At 34.6% G+C, this 19176-nt stretch overlaps 1 protein-coding gene across 2 annotated transcripts in view; it reads right to left on the bottom strand.

Annotated features, from left to right (window-relative positions):
* The window catches only part of LOC133185320 (AT-rich interactive domain-containing protein 2-like), a 33386-nt gene continuing 14210 nt past the window's right edge, over positions 1-19176 (bottom strand). Inside the window, exons 6-21 of one of the 2 annotated variants that reach the window (XM_061320455.1) lie at positions 14872-14939; positions 14701-14770; positions 14318-14397; positions 13831-13907; positions 13642-13723; positions 13066-13156; positions 12189-12398; positions 11485-11673; positions 11138-11198; positions 10850-10984; positions 10332-10450; positions 6065-9212; positions 5757-5892; positions 3369-3542; positions 2471-2562; positions 1-1162 (exon numbers count right to left, since the gene is read on the bottom strand). In XM_061320455.1, the coding sequence (XP_061176439.1) occupies positions 1057-1162; positions 2471-2562; positions 3369-3542; positions 5757-5892; positions 6065-9212; positions 10332-10450; positions 10850-10984; positions 11138-11198; positions 11485-11673; positions 12189-12398; positions 13066-13156; positions 13642-13723; positions 13831-13907; positions 14318-14397; positions 14701-14770; positions 14872-14939 (4838 nt within the window). In that variant the 3' untranslated portion in view covers positions 1-1056. The remainder of the gene's footprint in view (positions 1163-2470; positions 2563-3368; positions 3543-5756; positions 5893-6064; positions 9213-10331; positions 10451-10849; positions 10985-11137; positions 11199-11484; positions 11674-12188; positions 12399-13065; positions 13157-13641; positions 13724-13830; positions 13908-14317; positions 14398-14700; positions 14771-14871; positions 14940-19176) is intronic. The other variant, XM_061320456.1, reaches the window with a different exon arrangement.

Raw genomic sequence — 19176 nt, 5'->3', positions numbered from 1 at the left:
TTATTTTTATGTATTTATTTTAACTTTTTCCTCTTTTTTCAAACAGAAATCTGTTCAATAAAAGATTTTTTACTACAACAAATGCATGAGAAAATCTGAAATGCAAAATAATTTTTTGTAATATCTATAAATAATGTTTCAGTAATACTTACAATCCAGTTTTACACATTCAAACTACAACTAGACTGATGGAATGACATAGTCAAACTGTACAGCATCCTTCTTGACTGACCATCCCAATACAATGTCAACAAATAAATAGATATCTGGATTTTATACACATTTTTCACATATTTAAAAAAACACGCACACACAAGTATATATAATGTGAACACAGATTGGTAAAACTTCATCAGTTATGACAAAAAAATTACATTGGAGCAACAAAGGGGAAGAAACAGTAAGTGTTTGACAATGAGAGCAGATAATTATAAGCATGAGATGAACACAATGGATACATGAAAAAAAGTCTTTGTAGTGATATGTTTTAGTCCATCAAAAACCTATTAAAACAAGCACTTACAGAACAAGTTATATTTACTCCTTAGCACTAAAGCTTTACAAGATAAAATCAGCTTCCGAGTTCTTTCCTTGAAAAAAAAAAATTCTGACCCTCATTTTATTATGCACACTCCCTATCTATCTTTAATTTGTATATTTTTCTTCTCTTTTTTTTGGCATGTTTAAAGGATACAATTTGACAATTTTCTAAATAAAACAGTTCTGAAACAGTATTTTATATGCAACTACAATTAGTAGGGTACAACACACTTTTAACATACTTTTCTTTTCTGTGAAACATGATTCATTGCACTTTCAAGGACAACAAATTGAACATAAGCCTTCATAAGTAGTAACAAATCAGATGGAGTGACCTTACTTAAACTCCTTCCCATTGTCTTTTGAAGACAGAATTAGAGATTTAATAAATACAGATTCTATTTTAGAACATAATACAAAGCTGCCAACTAATGCCATTTTACAATGCTTACAAACAAAGGGAGATAACTACAAATAAATGTGAAGATCACAGTCTCTCTCTAGGTCAGCCTGTGGTCAATGGTCATGTAGGATCTCAAACAGACAGTTGGCCAGGGCATTAGATGACTCCAGAGCACTCATAGCCGAGAAGCTGATCCTTCGCTCATATTTCTTTATCAAACTAGAAACAAACATAAAGTAATATTAAGGAGGGATTCTTGTCTGGTTTCTGACTAGATGAAATATTCAAAGTATATTTGCTTACATGTTTTATATATTTAGATGTATGAGATTTAAAAGATCATATTTTTCTTTCCTTATCACAATTGTACAACTTTAAATAGAAATGGTAAACTGAGTTTGAAATCTAGCAGGGACTATATTTTTGGCGGAATGGCGGCGTATGAAAATATCTTCCTTTCTGCCTCTCAAAATAATTATAGAACAATGAATTTAGTTATAATTTTACACAACCAAAAACTGGAAAAAAATTTTTAAATGTAAGTTAAATTAATAATAAGGGACTAAAGTTTTTAATATATCAAATAAATATGATTTTCCAAACAAACTACAATAATGTTAGCTTTTAAAAGCTTCCAACCTAAGTTCAGATTTGAGTCAAAAAATCCATAAAAAATGTTTTTTCTCCCTTAGTAAACGGTCAAAACTTTTTGTTTTTATATCATTTTGTATCTTTATGTGACAACTTTACCATATGTGAAAATAGGACAAATTTAAATATAGGAAGCATATAAAAATAACTAAAATATCCTAAAATTAAAAGAAAAATAGAGAAAATTCGGATTAGCCAATACCCATTTTAGTTAAATTATTTATGTCAATTTGGTAGTATCATCTTATAGACCCTATATGGTAATATCTCTTTATGCAAAAAGAAAAACATTTAATTTATTGAAACAGAAGTAGGCATCGCATGATTGGCAACATTAATTTTTTATTCTTAATGTCCAGGGAAAAGGTACTGACCTTGACCTGACCTTTCCTCTAATATAAAACGGTCAAATTTAATCTAACTGATACCATCACTTAGTGATATTGTCTTCTTGATTCTGTGAAAATTTCATTGATTTTTAAATATAAGATATAAGTGTTCTTATGAGAAGAATCCCTCCTTAAGACAAATGGTTTCATGACTTAGTATTTAGCATGTAAAATTATTAAATAAAATCAGCAAACCCCAAAATCATACTGTGATTAAAATTGGCTGTAAAGATTCTGTCAGCATGGTTATTCAAGAACTGACTGTGGGAAGTTATCAAAAAAAATTGCTTACAAAGTGGGGCTTTGAAACATTTTAACAAGTAGATATTATCCTCTCTTCCTACATACTGCTTCATCAAATCATTCTACAACATCCATTATGTAATAATTAATCTTGTACTTAATCTGAATTCTCATTATGCCCATGATGTGCTTTATTAATAGTAATGCCAATCACTTTACAAGTTAGCTTTGTGGTTTATAGTACCTTCTTCCAGGTGCAGAATATCTAGCGAGGTTCCTGAGGATTAGAGCTGCAGTCAGACGGATATGCTTAGTTACTGGTCCTTCTCGTGCTTCCTGGAATAAGAAAACCACTTTCTTTATAAATGCTCCAACTAATTAGATGTCATATCTTTCATCTGCATACAAGAATAATGATTCGTAAAATGAAGAGTAGGCAATATTGTACATTCTGATGTACAGTTAAACGTTGTTATCTCAAAGTTCACGGGACCGTTGATGAACTTCGAGATATCTGGGGGTTTGACATATCGAGGGTTATAATTCAAATGGACTTCAAAATAAACTTAGTGTAGTGAAGATGTACTTAATAGTAATAACATCTCAATTTTTTTTTTAATTAAATAATAATTTTAAGAGTTATCCTTCCTGGCTACGGATTGGATATCCTTAAATCTGTTTCCTCTAATTTTGATTGTGTTCACTACTAAAAAAGAAAGAGGTATCTTTGATTGTGATGCAAATTGGCAGGAAAAAATTTGCTTTGGGTTCGCATTACATCATACTTTTTCTAATGCTCGAGATACCAATGGATGAGGAGTAGCATTCTATTGTGACATAATTAGGCACTTCTGATGACATCCAAATCTAGCTTCTGCATTTCTTTATATAGTTTAAATATTCGCCATAGCATAATAGATCTCTAGATTATCAGGGTATATTCTCCAACATTCCTCCGCAGCTGGAATTATTTCTTAAATCTTCTACATATACTGTATCAAGTTACTGATGCAAATAAAAGTAATTTAGGAAGTTTTAAAATGTCAATCAAAATGATTCCTATGTTTTAGGGTATGCCACAAGAATTATAATAAAAGATCGAGCTAAAGAATTGCTTTTCTTCAAGAGAAGACAATACTGACTGTAAATTCTGGATAGGGTGGTTTTGGAGAAAATCTTCGGATGGCTTGCCAAGCTGCATCTGTGGGATAGACTAAGGCTGGAACTGTTTGTGGAGGTATGGCTGTTCCGCTCTGTTGACTCTGTTTACGCCTCATTGTAGATGATTTCAGAGCATTCTCTGAGCAGTGATGGTCCTTGAGAATATAAAATAATATACATATTGAAATTTATTTTTTACTGCATTTTATTAAGATTTTTACTCTTTTGAAATACTATATCTATAATATTTCAAAATATTTTCAAGTTTAAGAGATCACCCAAATGCTTTAAAGAACTATGTGCAGTAAAAACATATTTTAACCCACATTTAAGTCAAATTTTGAAATCTCTAGATGTATATATCCTACGAAAAATCCAAATTAACAAAAAAAAAATAGTTTGAAGTAGATAACTGGAAATTATTATTTCTGTGATGCCAAAAACTATTTGGATTTTCCATTATTTTTAAGAGAGAGGACAAAATGGACAAAATTTGTTCAATTTGACCACAGAATTCATTGAGTGCAAACTTCTCTGGTATAATACTCACAAATTTCATTGATTTTATCATTCTACACATTATATCAAATTATCGAGTTAGAGCAGACCTGTGCTCAATGACTTCTAGACAGAATATAGGTGTAAAATACACCTTTTTCTCTCAAAATAATCGAAAATTTGCATTTATGCCATTTTCTTGACCTCGCATCTAACTGGCTAATAAAACAAGAGGCCCAGGGGCCACATCGCTCACCTGAGCACTCTGGCTAGGAAAAAGCAGAAATCAGTTCAGTCTTTAAAAGTTTTGATTGAACTTAATCTTTACTTCAAAGGGATGCTTTTGAATTAATATGATGAATAATGGCTATGCTGTTCTTAGGAAGACAATTTTTATTGATATATCATTTATATTCCTTTGTATAACTATGATCCCCTGTTATGGCCCTCCTTTTCTCCTGGGGGGTCATGATTTGAACAAAATTTGAATCTACATTACCTGAGGATGCTTGCATTTAAATATGACTAATTATTGACTTTGCAGAAGAAGATTTTAAAAGGCTTGCTTTTTCCTATGTATTCCTATGTAAAACTTTGATCACCCATAGTGGCCCCACCCTACCCCTGGGGGGTCATGATTTAAACAAATTTGAATCTACACTACCTGAGGATGCACCCATAAAAAAAACCAATCATGGCTTTGCTGTTCTTGAGAAAAAGATTTTTACAAATTTTTCTTATGTATTTTATGTAAAAATTTGATCACCCATTGTGGCCCCCACCTTACCCCCGGGGTCATGATTGGAACAAACTTGAACCTGCACTACTTGAGGATGCTTCCATGTAAATATGACCAATCATGGCTTTGTTGTTCTTATGAAAAAGATTTTTACAGATTTTTCCTATGCATTCTTATTTAAAACTTGGATCGCCCATTGTGGCTCCATCCTACCCCTGGGGGTCATGATTGGAACAAACCTGAATCTACACTACCTGAGGATGCTTCCATATAAATATAACCATTCATGGCTTTGCTGTTCTTGAAAAAAAGATCTTTAAAGAATTTTCCTATATATTCCTATGTAAAACTTTGATCGCCCATTGTGGCCTCACCCTACCCCCGGGGGTCATGATTTGAACAAACTTGAATCTACACTACCTGAGGATGCTTCCGTATAAATATGACCAATCATGGCTTTGCTGTTCTTGAGAAGAAGATTTTTAAAGAGTTTTCCTATATATTCCTATGTAAAACTTTGATCGCCCATTGTGGCCCCACCCTACCCCCAGGGGTCATGATTTGAACAAACTTGAATCTACACTACCTGAGGATGCTTCCGTATAAATATGACCAATCATGGCTTTGCTGTTCTTGAGAAGAAGATTTTTAAAGAGTTTTCCTATATATTCCCATGTAAAACTTTGATCGCCCATTGTGGCCCCACCCTACCCCCGGAGGTCATGATTTGAACAAACTTGAATCTACACTACTTGAGGATGCTTCCATATAAGTTTCATATTTTCAAGCACAGTGGTTCTTGAGAAGAAGATTTTTAAATGATGCCATTAATTTTTCATGAATTCATGATTATCATCCCTTGGAAGAAGGCGTGGCCCTTCATTTGAACAAACTTGAATCCCCTTCACCCAAGGATACTCTGTGCCAAGTTTGGGTGAAATTGGCCCAGTTGTTCTGGAGAAGAAGATGAAATTGTGAAAAGTTTACAACGACAACGCCGACGACGACGGACAACGGACAAATTTTGATCAGAAAAGCTCACTTGAGCCTTTGGCTCAGGTGAGCTAAAAAGGTAATACTTTGAAGTCTGCATTTTTTTTTCCTGGTTTAGAACACATTTTAATAAACCCACCTGTACATGAGTAACTAGAGACCATTTCTTCCTCTGTAGTCTTTCACATCCTTCCCATCGGCAGTATCCTTCTCTGTCCATTTTCAGGTGACTGTCTAATACATGCTTAAACACATGCTTGAAATTTTCAAAGCATCTGTAAAATATAAAACACTCAAATTTTGGTATTATGTTTATCTCATTCCTTTTGCTTGATGTATGCAACTTGTTGCCTTCATTTTTCAACGAATAAGAACTACCTATTAGAAAAACCAATGCTAAACCTGTCAAAATTCTCAATCAAAACATGTAAAATTCAAAAGACTTACTGTTTGCAGCCTTGCCATTCACATATGTAGTCTGCTGTTGGGGGAGGCGGTGCCATTGGCTGAGCGATCGTTGATGAGGAATTTGAGCACCTGGAGTCTGCACTTCCTGATGAAGCATTTCGACTACGTTTCTTGGCTCGTTTATCTCGAGTCCTAGGTGAGGTTTGTTTGGGAGTTGTGATGACGGTAGTGATGTATTGCTGAGATTTGTTGACTGGCATTGTTTGTACACCAAGAACATTTGTTGGAAAGTTCTGGACACTGAGGATGGGTTGTTGAAATGTGATGGAATGTTTATCAGATGAGTCTGTCAGTGTAGATGCAATACTGTCACAACTGAGTTCTCCATCACGCGATGCTTCAGGTGTGGGAACATGGCGCTCGGGACACATCTCCATACCCATCTTCTTACCAACAATGTTGTCAGTGAGGGTCAGGGGAACAGTGGCAGTGGTCAGAAGATTGTTATTGACACTGACAATGGTTCCCACCACAAGACCAGTCTGTACTGTTTGGACATTGGTGAAAACATTCTGGATGAGATTGATATTATTGGAACCCACTGCTGTTGCAGTCATTTCATTACCAATTGGAATACTTGGAGCACTGATTTGAATTTCACCAGGGTAAATAGTTCCTGGAGGAAGTGAGTCATTACTGTCTCCATTTAACACACATTCATCTATTTTCTCAGACTCTATTGCAGCCTTCAATATGTCCACACAACCCTCTACTGGTAGTTTACACTCATCACTATTTTCTTCTTGCTGTTTAACTGTTGTTTCCTCCGTACCATTCACTCTCACTTCTGCACCACTGTTTTCTTCAGTCACTGGTCCTGCAATACTCTCTACTTCTTCTGTATTATCTGAACCTACAACCACTGGAGGGACTTGATCAGCCACTGCTGTTGTTGGCTGAAGACACATTTCATTCTCTATTAGAACCTCCTCTTCTTCTTCCATTGGTGTCAAGGTGTCCTCCGTTTCTGATTCTCCAGCTAATTCATAACACTTTGTTTCCTTTGGTTCTCCATTCTCCAGAATGTCTGTTCCATTTTCCAGAATTCCACTGATTGCTTGATCAATTTCTCCCTGAATCACTTCACCATTGGTTGAGTCTTCACTTAACTCCATTTTGTCCTCTTTCACTGGTGAATCAATACCTATATGGTTAACCCCTCCATTCCCTAAATGTTTGTCTATACCATTGATCCTGGTAAGTTTATCCATGGCTATCTTATCCATGACATGTTTGGAGGACTTGATAAAGCCCTCCTCAGATTCACTCTCACTGATTCCATTACTCATGTGGTTCTGCTCTTCTGTTGGAGAAGGAATGACATTTTCCTCAGGAGAATTAACTCCATTTATAGTAACATTTTCCTTTTTTGAACCCACATCCATAGCATTCTCAGATACAGTAGTTTCTGATGATTCCTTCTCTTCTGTAAGAACAGGCATTTCTTCAGCCGATGTCTCCTCCATAGGTTCCATCAAATCTTCATCCATGGGAATGTCATCTTCCTCACATTCAGGTTCTTCCTCTAACATTCCCTCTATTGCAGAGATGGCAGCTGCAGTTTCATCAGCAGAGCTAACAATAGCAGTTGTGAGAGGAACATCTGTGTCTGATCCATTAGACAGCGACTGTTGTGTGTCCTCCTCTGTTATCAATAGAGAAGACACAGCAGCATCGGTTTCATCTTGAGTACAAATATAGTTCATTTTTGGTTTTTCTTTCACTACTAAAGCACTTTCACAGGAGTTTGTATTTTTGTTGTCCTCTGGACTAAAACTTGGGGTGTTTGATGAAGCAATGGATGGCTGAGGGATGGAGCTGGTGATTGAGCAAGGATTTAATGATGAATCACTACAATTTGGTATGGATTCACTGCTGAATTGGTTTGTGGGGTTAGCAGATGATGAGGTAGCACAGTTTAGCTGACTCTGGAGAGTCAGTGTTGTGTTGTCAGCAATGGTTTGGCTAGGTAATGTGAAGGATGCAGCTATGTTCCCTGTGACACCAGTGTTTGTACTGCCAACTACTGGGTAACCTGGCATCACAGCGTTGGGAGGTGTGACGGATGATGCGACAAGATGAGAGGTGGACGGCGTAGTACTGTTTACAGACTGGATTTGTTTCAAAGAATTATTTTCTATACGTTCTATACGTGCTTCAAGTCCAACTTTCACAACATCTTTGGCTCTTTCAACCTCTCCACATACATCTAAATCATAGTTTCGAGGAGAGCTAGACCTAGATGAAGGCTTGCGTTTGGGAGATGTTCCTTTGGGTGAAGATGATCGAGATGTTCTAGAACTGTTACGACTAGCATTGTTTTTGGATGCACCTTTACTTTTGTCTGATATTGGAGATCCTGTTTGGAGGGAAGGTTGACTAGATACTGTTGCTTGTGGAATTACTATCTGTTGTGTACCATCCACGAATGACTGCACACCCTGTATTTGGAAAGTCTGTCCAAGGTTAGCTTGGTCATAGTAGTTCCCAGTCACAGTGTAACCTGATGTATCCTGGACAACAGGTACAAATGCCTGCTGTAACTGACCTTGAATGTGAGTACTCTGTTGTGTAGTGAATGTCAGTAAGTGCATTGGGTTACTAGGATCCACCACAGCCTGTATTGGCTGTGAGGTCTGCTTTGGAGCGATAGGAATTGGAGATGACTGTTGAACTTTTAATTTCTTAGCCAACAGGTTCTTGATCATTCTTGTTTCACTGGAAGTGTCAGCCCCCTGTTGGTTTGTTGGATTCGGTGGGCCAGTCTGCTGGGGAAGAACAGGCATCTGAGTTGGGGAGGCTTGATTCAAATGCTGTTTCAGAGCCTGTTGTGTTTTTGGTTGTGGGGATTTTCCAACAGACATAATACTTGGTTGGTTTTGTGCTGACTTGCTGTTAGAATTACTGGTTTGTGTCAGTGGTTTGGTGGCAGTATATATTGCACTTTGTTGCTGATTTGTAGTGGGGACAGCGCCACCTAAAGGAAGGAGAGGAGAGGCTTGTAAGGAAGATAACCTTGGTGGTTCCATTAATCTCTGGCGAAGTGTTGGAGTTTGTGATGGATACTGATTGGCCATGACAACAGGAGATGGACAGTGGGGAACACTACTTAGACGATTTTTACTGACTGAAAGCAGAACAAAAACCAAAACTAAAGCTACATACAACAATCAAGCTCCAAATTACAACATCATTTTCACCACACTGTGTTAATCATAAAAGATTTTCAAGATTTTGACCTCAAAATTCAAAAGCTATATATGTTCTTTCAAAATAGTATCTACAGTACATTTTTTACTTGATTATTGACACTGTGAGGTAGAGTTGATGTTGCAAAACGTGTTAATTTGCAGGAATTCTAATTGCAATGTTTTAATAAAATGCAAAATAAATTTCAAATTTTTCTATATTATAGAATCTGAATGGAAAAATTTTTTTGGATGTGGATTTATACTTCATACAACTGTACAAAATGCAAATAAAGGTACATAACAAAATGAATAACTGTGCAGTATGTTAGTATATTGTATTCCCACTTCCTTAACAAACATGCAGTATAAAAATCTAATTAACATTTTAATTACAGCCTCCTGTTAACTAGGTCTCAATTGTTTAATATACAATCTTTAATCTTCTTTGTACATGTTGTATAGGAAAAATATCTTGCATAAAACTTCTTAAATTCTCCAATTCTTTAAGGTAAATGGTTGTTACATATGTGCAAGTATGCATTAACACTGATAATATTCGATTTCCTTAATGGAGTTGTTTGATGGCACTTATACATACACAAAATTTAAATGGGAAGAGTAAGAATTTTATATCATATTTTTGAAACTGCATTGGTCTTTTCATTTTTGAAAGTATTACTGTTTCACATCATGTTATCAAATATTCATCAGCTAAATTTTCCTGAATGAGACCAAAAATGCAAGCTTTGTTGACAGGAGAATTTAATGCAATACAACAGATCATGCATATACAAAATATATAACACAACACAAATTGTCATGGCCTTTCAGGGGATTTTAGATTTACACTCCTTGTTGATTTAAAAATTTAGGAATTCTACACTTGAAATTCCTATGGATAAACATTGATTCTTTTCAGAGAAAACAATATTAATAATAAGACATTTCCATTGGGTTCAATACCAAAATTGCATTAATACCTCTCTCCTTTGAATTAAACTCACAGAAGTTTCACTTTTGGTTAAAAAAAAAAACTGATTTAAAAGGAATCTGACCTGTGGATGGTATGGCAAATGGTAACGGTGTTTTCCGTTTACAGATGCCTTTGAACCCAGCTTCTGACACACCTTCGGCTTTCTCTGTACTGTACTGTTCCAGGTTAGGAAACACAACCCTGATCAGAGTAAACATCCCATGCTTAATGGCAAGTCATTTTTAACAAAGTGAACCTGACCATTTCTAATTTGAAGACTTCACAAAAAAATTAAAATTCAAAAAAATAATGTACATCACTTATTTCATAAGACTTTATATTTTGCAAGACAACAGAATAGTATTTATTCACTAGAAATTGTGTACTGTATCAGTAATGAGAGTTACTTTTATTTAATATCAATTTAAATTTTATGTTTCACAGAAATTGTTCTTCCTGTCCTGCTAATATAACGGAAACAGCAATTACAAAGTCTCTCAAATCTAAGAGGTGCTTAATATAAATCTGGTGTGCAAAATCAAACCCTTATCTCCTGGATTTCTATCATATTTGCAAATTAATTGCACAAATTCATCTTACTTGACACAACTTGCAAAGGCATTAGAAGACAAGATTTGAGGCAGTGAAAACTTCTTGGCAAAATTGAGGTACTCTGCATACATATGGACATGAGGCAAGGAGGACCCATCCTTGAGCTCAAAGGTTGACTGCAACCTAGAAATTCACATTAAGATTAAAAAATTGAATAAATCAATCCCATTTCTGATATATACAAGTACTTGAACGAGTTACAATAAAGGCATTTCTACTTTCTCTTTCACTATAGTGTACTTCAATTTTACTTTCCTTTTCACAGTTTCTACATACCACTGATAAGTAGTAGTCTCTACATCACAACCTGTGGTGCTCATCTGTGGCTGTGCAGTTTCTAAAGTAAAACAACATTAGATTTCTTAAATTTTCTATATAGGTCTATATAGGTCTCATATATTTTTATATTAAATTCATATCTAAATTTAAATCCAAATCAATTTCGCTTTTTTTATTGGAAAAAAAAAAAATGTTTATCTATTTAAAGTTGTATACATTTTTTTTTCTTTAAATTATTACTTATCTTCCATGTAAAAATATTTTTTGTTTCAGATTTCCATCTTCCATTAACTTTAATGTTTCAATGTACTTGGAGGATACCTTCACTTCTGAATTGTACTCACTGTGAGAGGGAGGGAGGGGCTGAGACACTGGATGACCAGGAGTCCCCGACATCACAGAAGCCTGACCATGGTCCACACTGACCCCCGGCATCATGTGTAAAGGGGGACAGTATTCAACAACCTTAATGCCCACCAGAGAATTAGCCCCATAAGACTGAGCTTCTATTGTCAAGAGTGAGACCAGAAGATCTGAAATATACAGGTATATGTATTATGTATATGCTGTACTCTTTACTGCAATTAAACAATAAAAAAAATCACTTTAAGGAAAAAGAATAGTATAAATACAAAGTGTCCCTGATAATTGGACATTTCACTTCCTGTAAACAATGAATCCTTGTCAAATTACTATTAAATTCTCTTATCCCTCTCCCCTTTAATCTTTGTCATAAAAAATTAAAAATCCAACACTTAATTTTAATCACTGGAAAGGAATAGAAAATAATACAGAAAACAATTATGCTCTCTCAGAAATCCATGGATAAATATAAACATCTACTTATCACAGATGTTCACTTTTTATTCTACAGTTTAATCCTTCTTCAGAAATAATAGTTGTTTATTTTTTTAAGTAATCATAAACCTATTCTTTAATCTCTATAGTTGTACATAAGTTTAATGACACAAATTTTGAAATTATCAATGAAAGTTTAGACATGTTGAATGCTCTTCATTTATCAAAGTAAATTCCTCAATCTACCTACCCACAGCATGTTTGACAGCTGCAATCTTTGTTGTGGTGTGTTCTCCAAGTTCTGAAAGCTGATACAGAGCCTCCAGACTGTACACAATAATCTGGATATCAAACACATTCATCAGTCGAACAATGTCAGCATACAAAGCGTCCTCTAGACTCTCTGTCAGTTGATCTTCATTCTCGTCCAATAAACAAAGCTTGCTTAAAATCTCCAGACCTGGGGAAATAATTATATTTTAACATATAAAGTATCTAACCATGCAAGTTAAAACACAAATATAGTCAAACCTCATTATCTCAAAGTCAAACTCATAAACTTTGAGATATCACAGGATCCGAGATCACAAAGATAACAGGGGTAAAAAACATAAAAAAAGTGGTTGGGACTGCCAATGCACTTCTACATAACTCTGGTATTTGAGATAACAATATTCAAGATAACAAAGTTCAACTGTAAATGAAAATAGCAGAAAGTCAAAATGTTAAGACACATATAATGCATGAATTTTCACCATCATGGCATTGATGCTAAAAACCTTTTGAATATACATGTACGAGCAAATCTTAAACATGATCACCCCATTTTTACAGATACCTAGCCACAAGGCAGGCACATCAGATTCATTTTCATCAAGACAAACTGTCAGATAAAGACTTAAATTTTTAATACCATTTTGCATAAATGGTACTACAATACTCATAAAATGCAAATTCTCATGTTACATAATTTACTATCATAAGTTATATTATACATATATTATTATGAAATAAAAAGTTCTGATTCTATTTGCAATAAATATACTTTTTTTCAGTTTTAGATGCAAAATTCTCCTTCAATAGACACTGCCGATTTATGACTGATCAGAAAATTACAATCCACATACCTCTCACAACTTCATACTTGTCATCTGAAGATAAACACTGCTTCAGAATCTGCAGCACCAAATGTGAGTGATCATCTGTTGTAAGCACAAACTGAAACGGAGAAGCAATTTAAATCTTATTCTAAACTTGCTTTACATGATCAGCCAGAGGGGAATAACAAGTGTAAGCATCACATCGACCATTCAAGACATCTCTGAAATATTCATTGCCCATTATCTATATTCTGGCATTTAATTATTTACTTTTCACATTTTCATGTACATCAGCAAATAAAACCCATATTATATAACTTGAAAAATTGTTTTTTTGAAGAATGATAATTAAATGCAAATTAAAAAACTTGTAATGCTGCTGTAATGATGAGTCATGACTATAAAATACACTAAGTTAATAACTTTAAACAGCAACAAGTTTTTTAGAACTCTACAGGGAAGTTCTTGCCAGTTCGGCAGCTTGAAATCCATTTATTGTAAGAAATACAAATACCTCTGAAAGTCTGAGCTCGGATAGGTGTAAAAATTTATTATTCCTATCCTAATCCAAATAAATTCTTTAACTGAAGGATGGAAGCTCACCTTTTCTGCAATGTTTCCCAAAGAATCTAAAGCTAGCTGACGAAGAGACCCGTAAGAACTGTGTATACACAGCATTAAAAACCTGAAAACAGAACCAAAGAAAATGATTTATTTTCCTCATTCCTTTTTTTTATTTTGGTTAACTTGGATATTCTTGCATACATCCAAAACATTAAAGAAACTGCTTACCTAAAGACTAAATCATTTTCTGACATGAATTTCATGTTTTCTTCTTCAAATGACAAATTCCTGATTATGACAGCCAGCTGAAAAGAATGTAGCATCAACTCATTAACCCGTTAACTAAGAGGATATGTCCAATTAACTTCAGTAAAAAGGCAAGAAAAATACAGTTAATCAATATCAATATTTCTCTTCCTTCATTATTATGGAATAAACAGTAAATTCGTGTATATTCATGACAACTTTTCACATACAGTCAACCTCGTCATCTCGAACTCAATGGAACCAAGAAAAAACTTAGAGATATCCGATGATTCGAGATATTTGGGGTAAAATACTTAAAGAATAAGGGAGTTGGACTTCCAAATTACTTTGACATATCCATGGTATTCGAGATATCAGTGTTCAAGATGCCGAAGTTCAACTGTACTTAAAAGTATATTAAATCTCCAGGAATAGGTATAACATATACCCACTAGAATATGTTTCATACCTGCATAACCCTCTGTCCCTCTTGATCATGTATTCCTGCCTCCTGACCAAGGTTTAATAAGGTTTGTCCTAGCAGTTCTCCTGAAGTGATAATATGTCATCAATGAACCAAAACATATCAAAATTACCCATATCCTTTGTGTATGGATGTAAAACAACTAATTATCTTTCCATTTATCTTTACATTAAGTTTAAGAAGTTTACTTTACACTTGGTTAAACTCAATATGATGCAAATTGTCATTATAAATTTTCATATTTGCCTTCTTAAAAACAGAACTTTTGGAATGCTTTAAATATCAATGTTCTCTATATCAGTACTAATTTTCTCTAACAGAAAGTTCTGTAGTGGTCAATGAAAGCATTTTAATGGAAATCTACTTACTCTTTGCATATCCCCGGTTAGTGTGAACTAAGCCACGGATAGTTTCCTCACTGACAGTTTCAAACCAAAACTAAACAAAAATATGAAAATTTACGTAAGTGTCTACCACACTCAGGTAAAGGATGAATAGTATCCATGTTGGTTTATCTATACTTGTTGTTTGGAACTCACATGAATGAAATTTTTATTTGAGAGTTTCCTCCATTCCTGTTCATACACCTCTTCATATGTTCCATTATCTACAAGAATAACAAGATTTACACTTTAAGGGGCTATTTTATGCAGTAATTACACTCTATATAGGATATTTCTCTCCTCTCTCTCTCTCTCTCTCTCTCTCTCCACAGGAGTTCCAGGGCTCGACATTAACGCTTGTCCGCTTGTCCGGTACCAGTGAAAAAAAATTACGGACAAGTGAATATTGCCGGGCACTTGTCCGATTGGACAAGTGCATTTTAATGTAAAAGAGTCTCTAAATAATAAAAAGAACGACTGTTGAAAGTTAATCGGTAGTTTCAAGACGGAAGCTGTACATAAAAACCGGATTTTGATCCCGATAGAGATCGTTAATTGAATTCACATTCGATCGGGATCGAAGTTCACTAATTGCATACTACTGAAAAGGCATGGAACTTACGAACTTAACGAATGTGGACATTTATGTTGTTGTCAGGACAGAAAGCCTAGATAAAATTTCGTTTTATGTGTTTTTTGTATTTATCAATAACATCACGAATCAATCAAGCACATGCCATGTGTAATGGACTTTATTTTAGTTTTCAAGTTGACAGTATTAGATCTTTATTGGAAAATTTTTGGACAAGTGAAGTTGAAGTTCGGACAAGTAAATGTCTTGGTCACTTGTCCGAATGGACAAGCAGGAAAAAAAGTTAATGTCGAGCGCTGAGTTTGCATACCTATTAATTTTACTGAAATTTTCAGTAAATATAAAAAATACATAATACCTATAATAATAACACAAGGAGTGCAACACATTCCACGTCACCAGGGAACCCCTCTCTTAATATCGAGGCTGCCGCGCAATCAATTTTCAATCGAAAATTATAAAACACAAACCATTCTTTTCGGCAGGAACCATTCTTTATGTCTGTTAATGCATATGATTTGAAATGCCTGTTTAACAATAGTAGCAGTGACATTTCTCAGCGACTTCGCTCAAAGTTGGTTGTCCGCGACGCCATTACGTGACGTTATAATGGGTGCGTTGATTTACCCAAAAAGAAAAAAATGCCTGAGATGAACAATAATATAAAAATTTAGATAATTTAAGGTCATGTGCAATATGAATGTTCTACAAAAAAATTTAACAGTTCTCCGATTTTACATACCGATGTAAATAATATGAAGAATACAACGTACAAAATGATACATGTAAGAAATCAAAATGAATTACATGTACTTCCAGTAGACAAATGATTTGAACGTAGCAGGGGAATGTTTTGAGCAGTGCGTTTCTCCTAAAAGATAATTATTATTTCCTTTTGACATCTGAAACATCATTTCAAAAAATGCTTTGGGCACTTTTTGATATTCTTGCATGAAGTGTGCGAGGGTCTGTACATGTATGTGTAAAATGAAATGAATTATTTAATATTGTAACGCTGCATTCATGTGAACAAAATTGTGAGTGATATACATGTACATGTAGTTCAATAATAAAATCATATATCCCCCCAATAAATAAAAGTAAAATGGAAGCACACATTCAGCAATTGAACAACCTTGAATATCTAACCCCCCCCACCCCCCCCCGACAACTTATACGTCAACATAGTAAATACACCCCACGTATATAAATACTTATAAAATGACCTCTTTTCTCTTGTTAAAACAACAGACAAGTATAGATCAGAAAAGCTCACTTGAGCCTTCAGCTCAGGTGAGCATGAGCACAAATTACGTGTGATGTATATTTTTTTAAAATAAGTATTTGATAGGTTTTTTATTTACTGAAAATTTCATGAAAATTGATGGGTACGCTATCTTACGTCATAGTACCTATATTAAATTCCCAAAGTGTACGATTGTTAAATAATCTTTTCGTTCTTCCTTTTTTGACTTGTCAAACATTTCCTTGCCAAAATTGAAGACACATTAACTTGGATTAGACCCCCCCCCCCCTCGGCTCCCCCGCTTTCAAGTTTATTTAACACCTCAAACGTAATCTAGTAGGAATATTTGCTTAATTTTTTAATATACTACATTGAATAAATTCAATAAGGATTGGAAAACAGGCAAACCCTTTATATACCAGTTCAATGTCTAAAAGGTCAAGACAACAAGGAGTACTTTAGTATACGTAAGTTAATAATCAATGATAAAGATTCACGGGCAATTTTTCTTAGGGGTATTATAGAATAAAAATGAAGATGATGTCAGCCCCCTAAATTATTCACTTATTGTTCCATCAATACATAAAAATTTAGATTTATTATTCATAAGTTGTGTATTGACCCTCTCCCCTTCCGCCTAATGCCCCACAAATCTGCTAACTTATTAATGTAAAATGTTTTATATATTTTATTTATATTTCACAATAGACAAACAAGTACCTGTATTTCAAGGTAAAAGCTTTATCTCTGGTATCATTGTATATGATTTTTCATTTCAGGCATTATGTTCCTTTTGGGTAAAGCGACGCGCCCGTATTACGTCATGTAATGGCGTCGCGGACAACCAACGTTTGAGCGAAGTCATTGAGAAATGTCACTGCTACTGTTGTTACAGTCCCTGAAACGTTCTACTTTCCCACTTGAACGGTGAGCGAACGCTGAACGAACGGTGAACGAACGGTGAACGAACGCAGAGCGAACGGTGAGTGAACGATGTGTGAACGCTGAACGCAACTTGGTGAACGATTAGCTATGAACGATGTGTGAACGCTGAACGGTGAGCGAACGCAGAACGCGAACGGAGCGCAAACGCGAACGGAGCGCAAACGCGAACGCAAAGTGAACGGTGAACGAACGGTGAACGCAAGATGAACAATATATTCGGAATGCCTCTGATCTTTTCCTTGCATTGAAACTATTTTATTGTTTTATTATGTCAAGTGCCAAAAAAAAAAATAAATAAATCGATAATAAATAAGTAAAGCAATAAATGAATGAATAAATAAGTCAATAATATAAATTCTCCAAAATTTTCCTGAGAAAGACGATGCATGCATATTAAGTTTTTAATCACACGATTTTTATCACATTAAAACATTGCAATTGTTGCCGAACGCTGAAGTATAAGAGATATTTTTTTAGTTGGAAAATAAAAATGTTTATTCTTATTTGATAACAAATCAGAGAAAACTTCTGACTTATAGAATGAATTAAAGTGGTTGTAACATCCATTCATATATCTCCGTGTTAAGGCGATTTCGTGTAAAGAAATGAAAAAAAAAATAATTACATAGGTCAGTGGACGTTTTGCATTTATACGCTCGTATTTTAAATTTTTAATACAATAATATATTATGTGTCATTTCTATTTTACACGATGATTTATCAGGCCCGTAGGAAGCAAATTCGGTTTGGGGGGGGGGGGGGGGTCACAGCCATACATTTTCAGTTGATAGTTGAGGGGGCACTACCAAAAATTTCCTGACAAGCACAAAAAAAAAAAAAAAAAAAAAAAAAAAAAAAGATCGTCAGACTTTTTATTGCGGGGGCACAAGCATATAGTATCTATGTTTACTATAATAATCTATATATCGGCAAAATTATTGGGGAGGGGGCACGCCCCCCTTGCCCCCCCCCTCGGTTCATACGGCCATGTTTACTGAGCAGACTTCTACATTTATCTGTAGATTGCCGTGATTATACTCGGACAAGATAATACAAAGATACATATTCATATTATTTGTTATAAATTCAATTTTCAGAACTTGATATTCAAGTAATATGCTGTTATAGTTTTTATTAAACAGACAAATGAGAGAGAGAGAGAGAGTAAGAGAGAGAGAAATATTCAGTTTTAGCTAGCCCCCCCCCCTCCCATTTCAGGCTTCACTACATGTTTGTACCTATATCAAACAAAAACCCTGAAATTTTTTTCTAAGTATATCAGACAGTGAAAGTAACTTCTTTTTTTTTATCAACAAATCAAATCCATTTGTTTGACAGTCATACTCGTTTTTATTTTCCTGCTTCAAGTTCACACGAAGTCCACGTGCTTGTCCTGTCAATCAAAATCATTCGACACTGTGCAGGTGTGAAAGTTTCGTCGCATCGAAGACGAAGTGCGAGTATTTCCAACAAGTTATAACATTTATTTTTATCATTTCTAGATTTGATTCCAACATTTGAATAATAATTGAATAAAATACATAGGGCATTAACACTTGAATTTGAAACATACTCTCTGCCAATTCCAAATACCACCGCCGACACAAGTGTATTTTGAACTACTATTGTTTTGTGACTTTTTAGATGCCTGTTTGTTTTGAGACTAAAATTTCTGTTC

The sequence above is a fragment of the Saccostrea echinata genome, unplaced genomic scaffold (assembly GCF_033153115.1).
Source record: "Saccostrea echinata isolate AGI-Se365-2 ecotype Australia unplaced genomic scaffold, CSIRO_AGI_Sech_v1 ptg000012l, whole genome shotgun sequence".
In the NCBI taxonomy this organism is placed as follows: domain Eukaryota; kingdom Metazoa; phylum Mollusca; class Bivalvia; order Ostreida; family Ostreidae; genus Saccostrea; species Saccostrea echinata.
The sequence above is the reverse complement of the archived record's forward strand: the minus strand, read 5'-3'. Positions and strand labels throughout refer to the sequence as shown.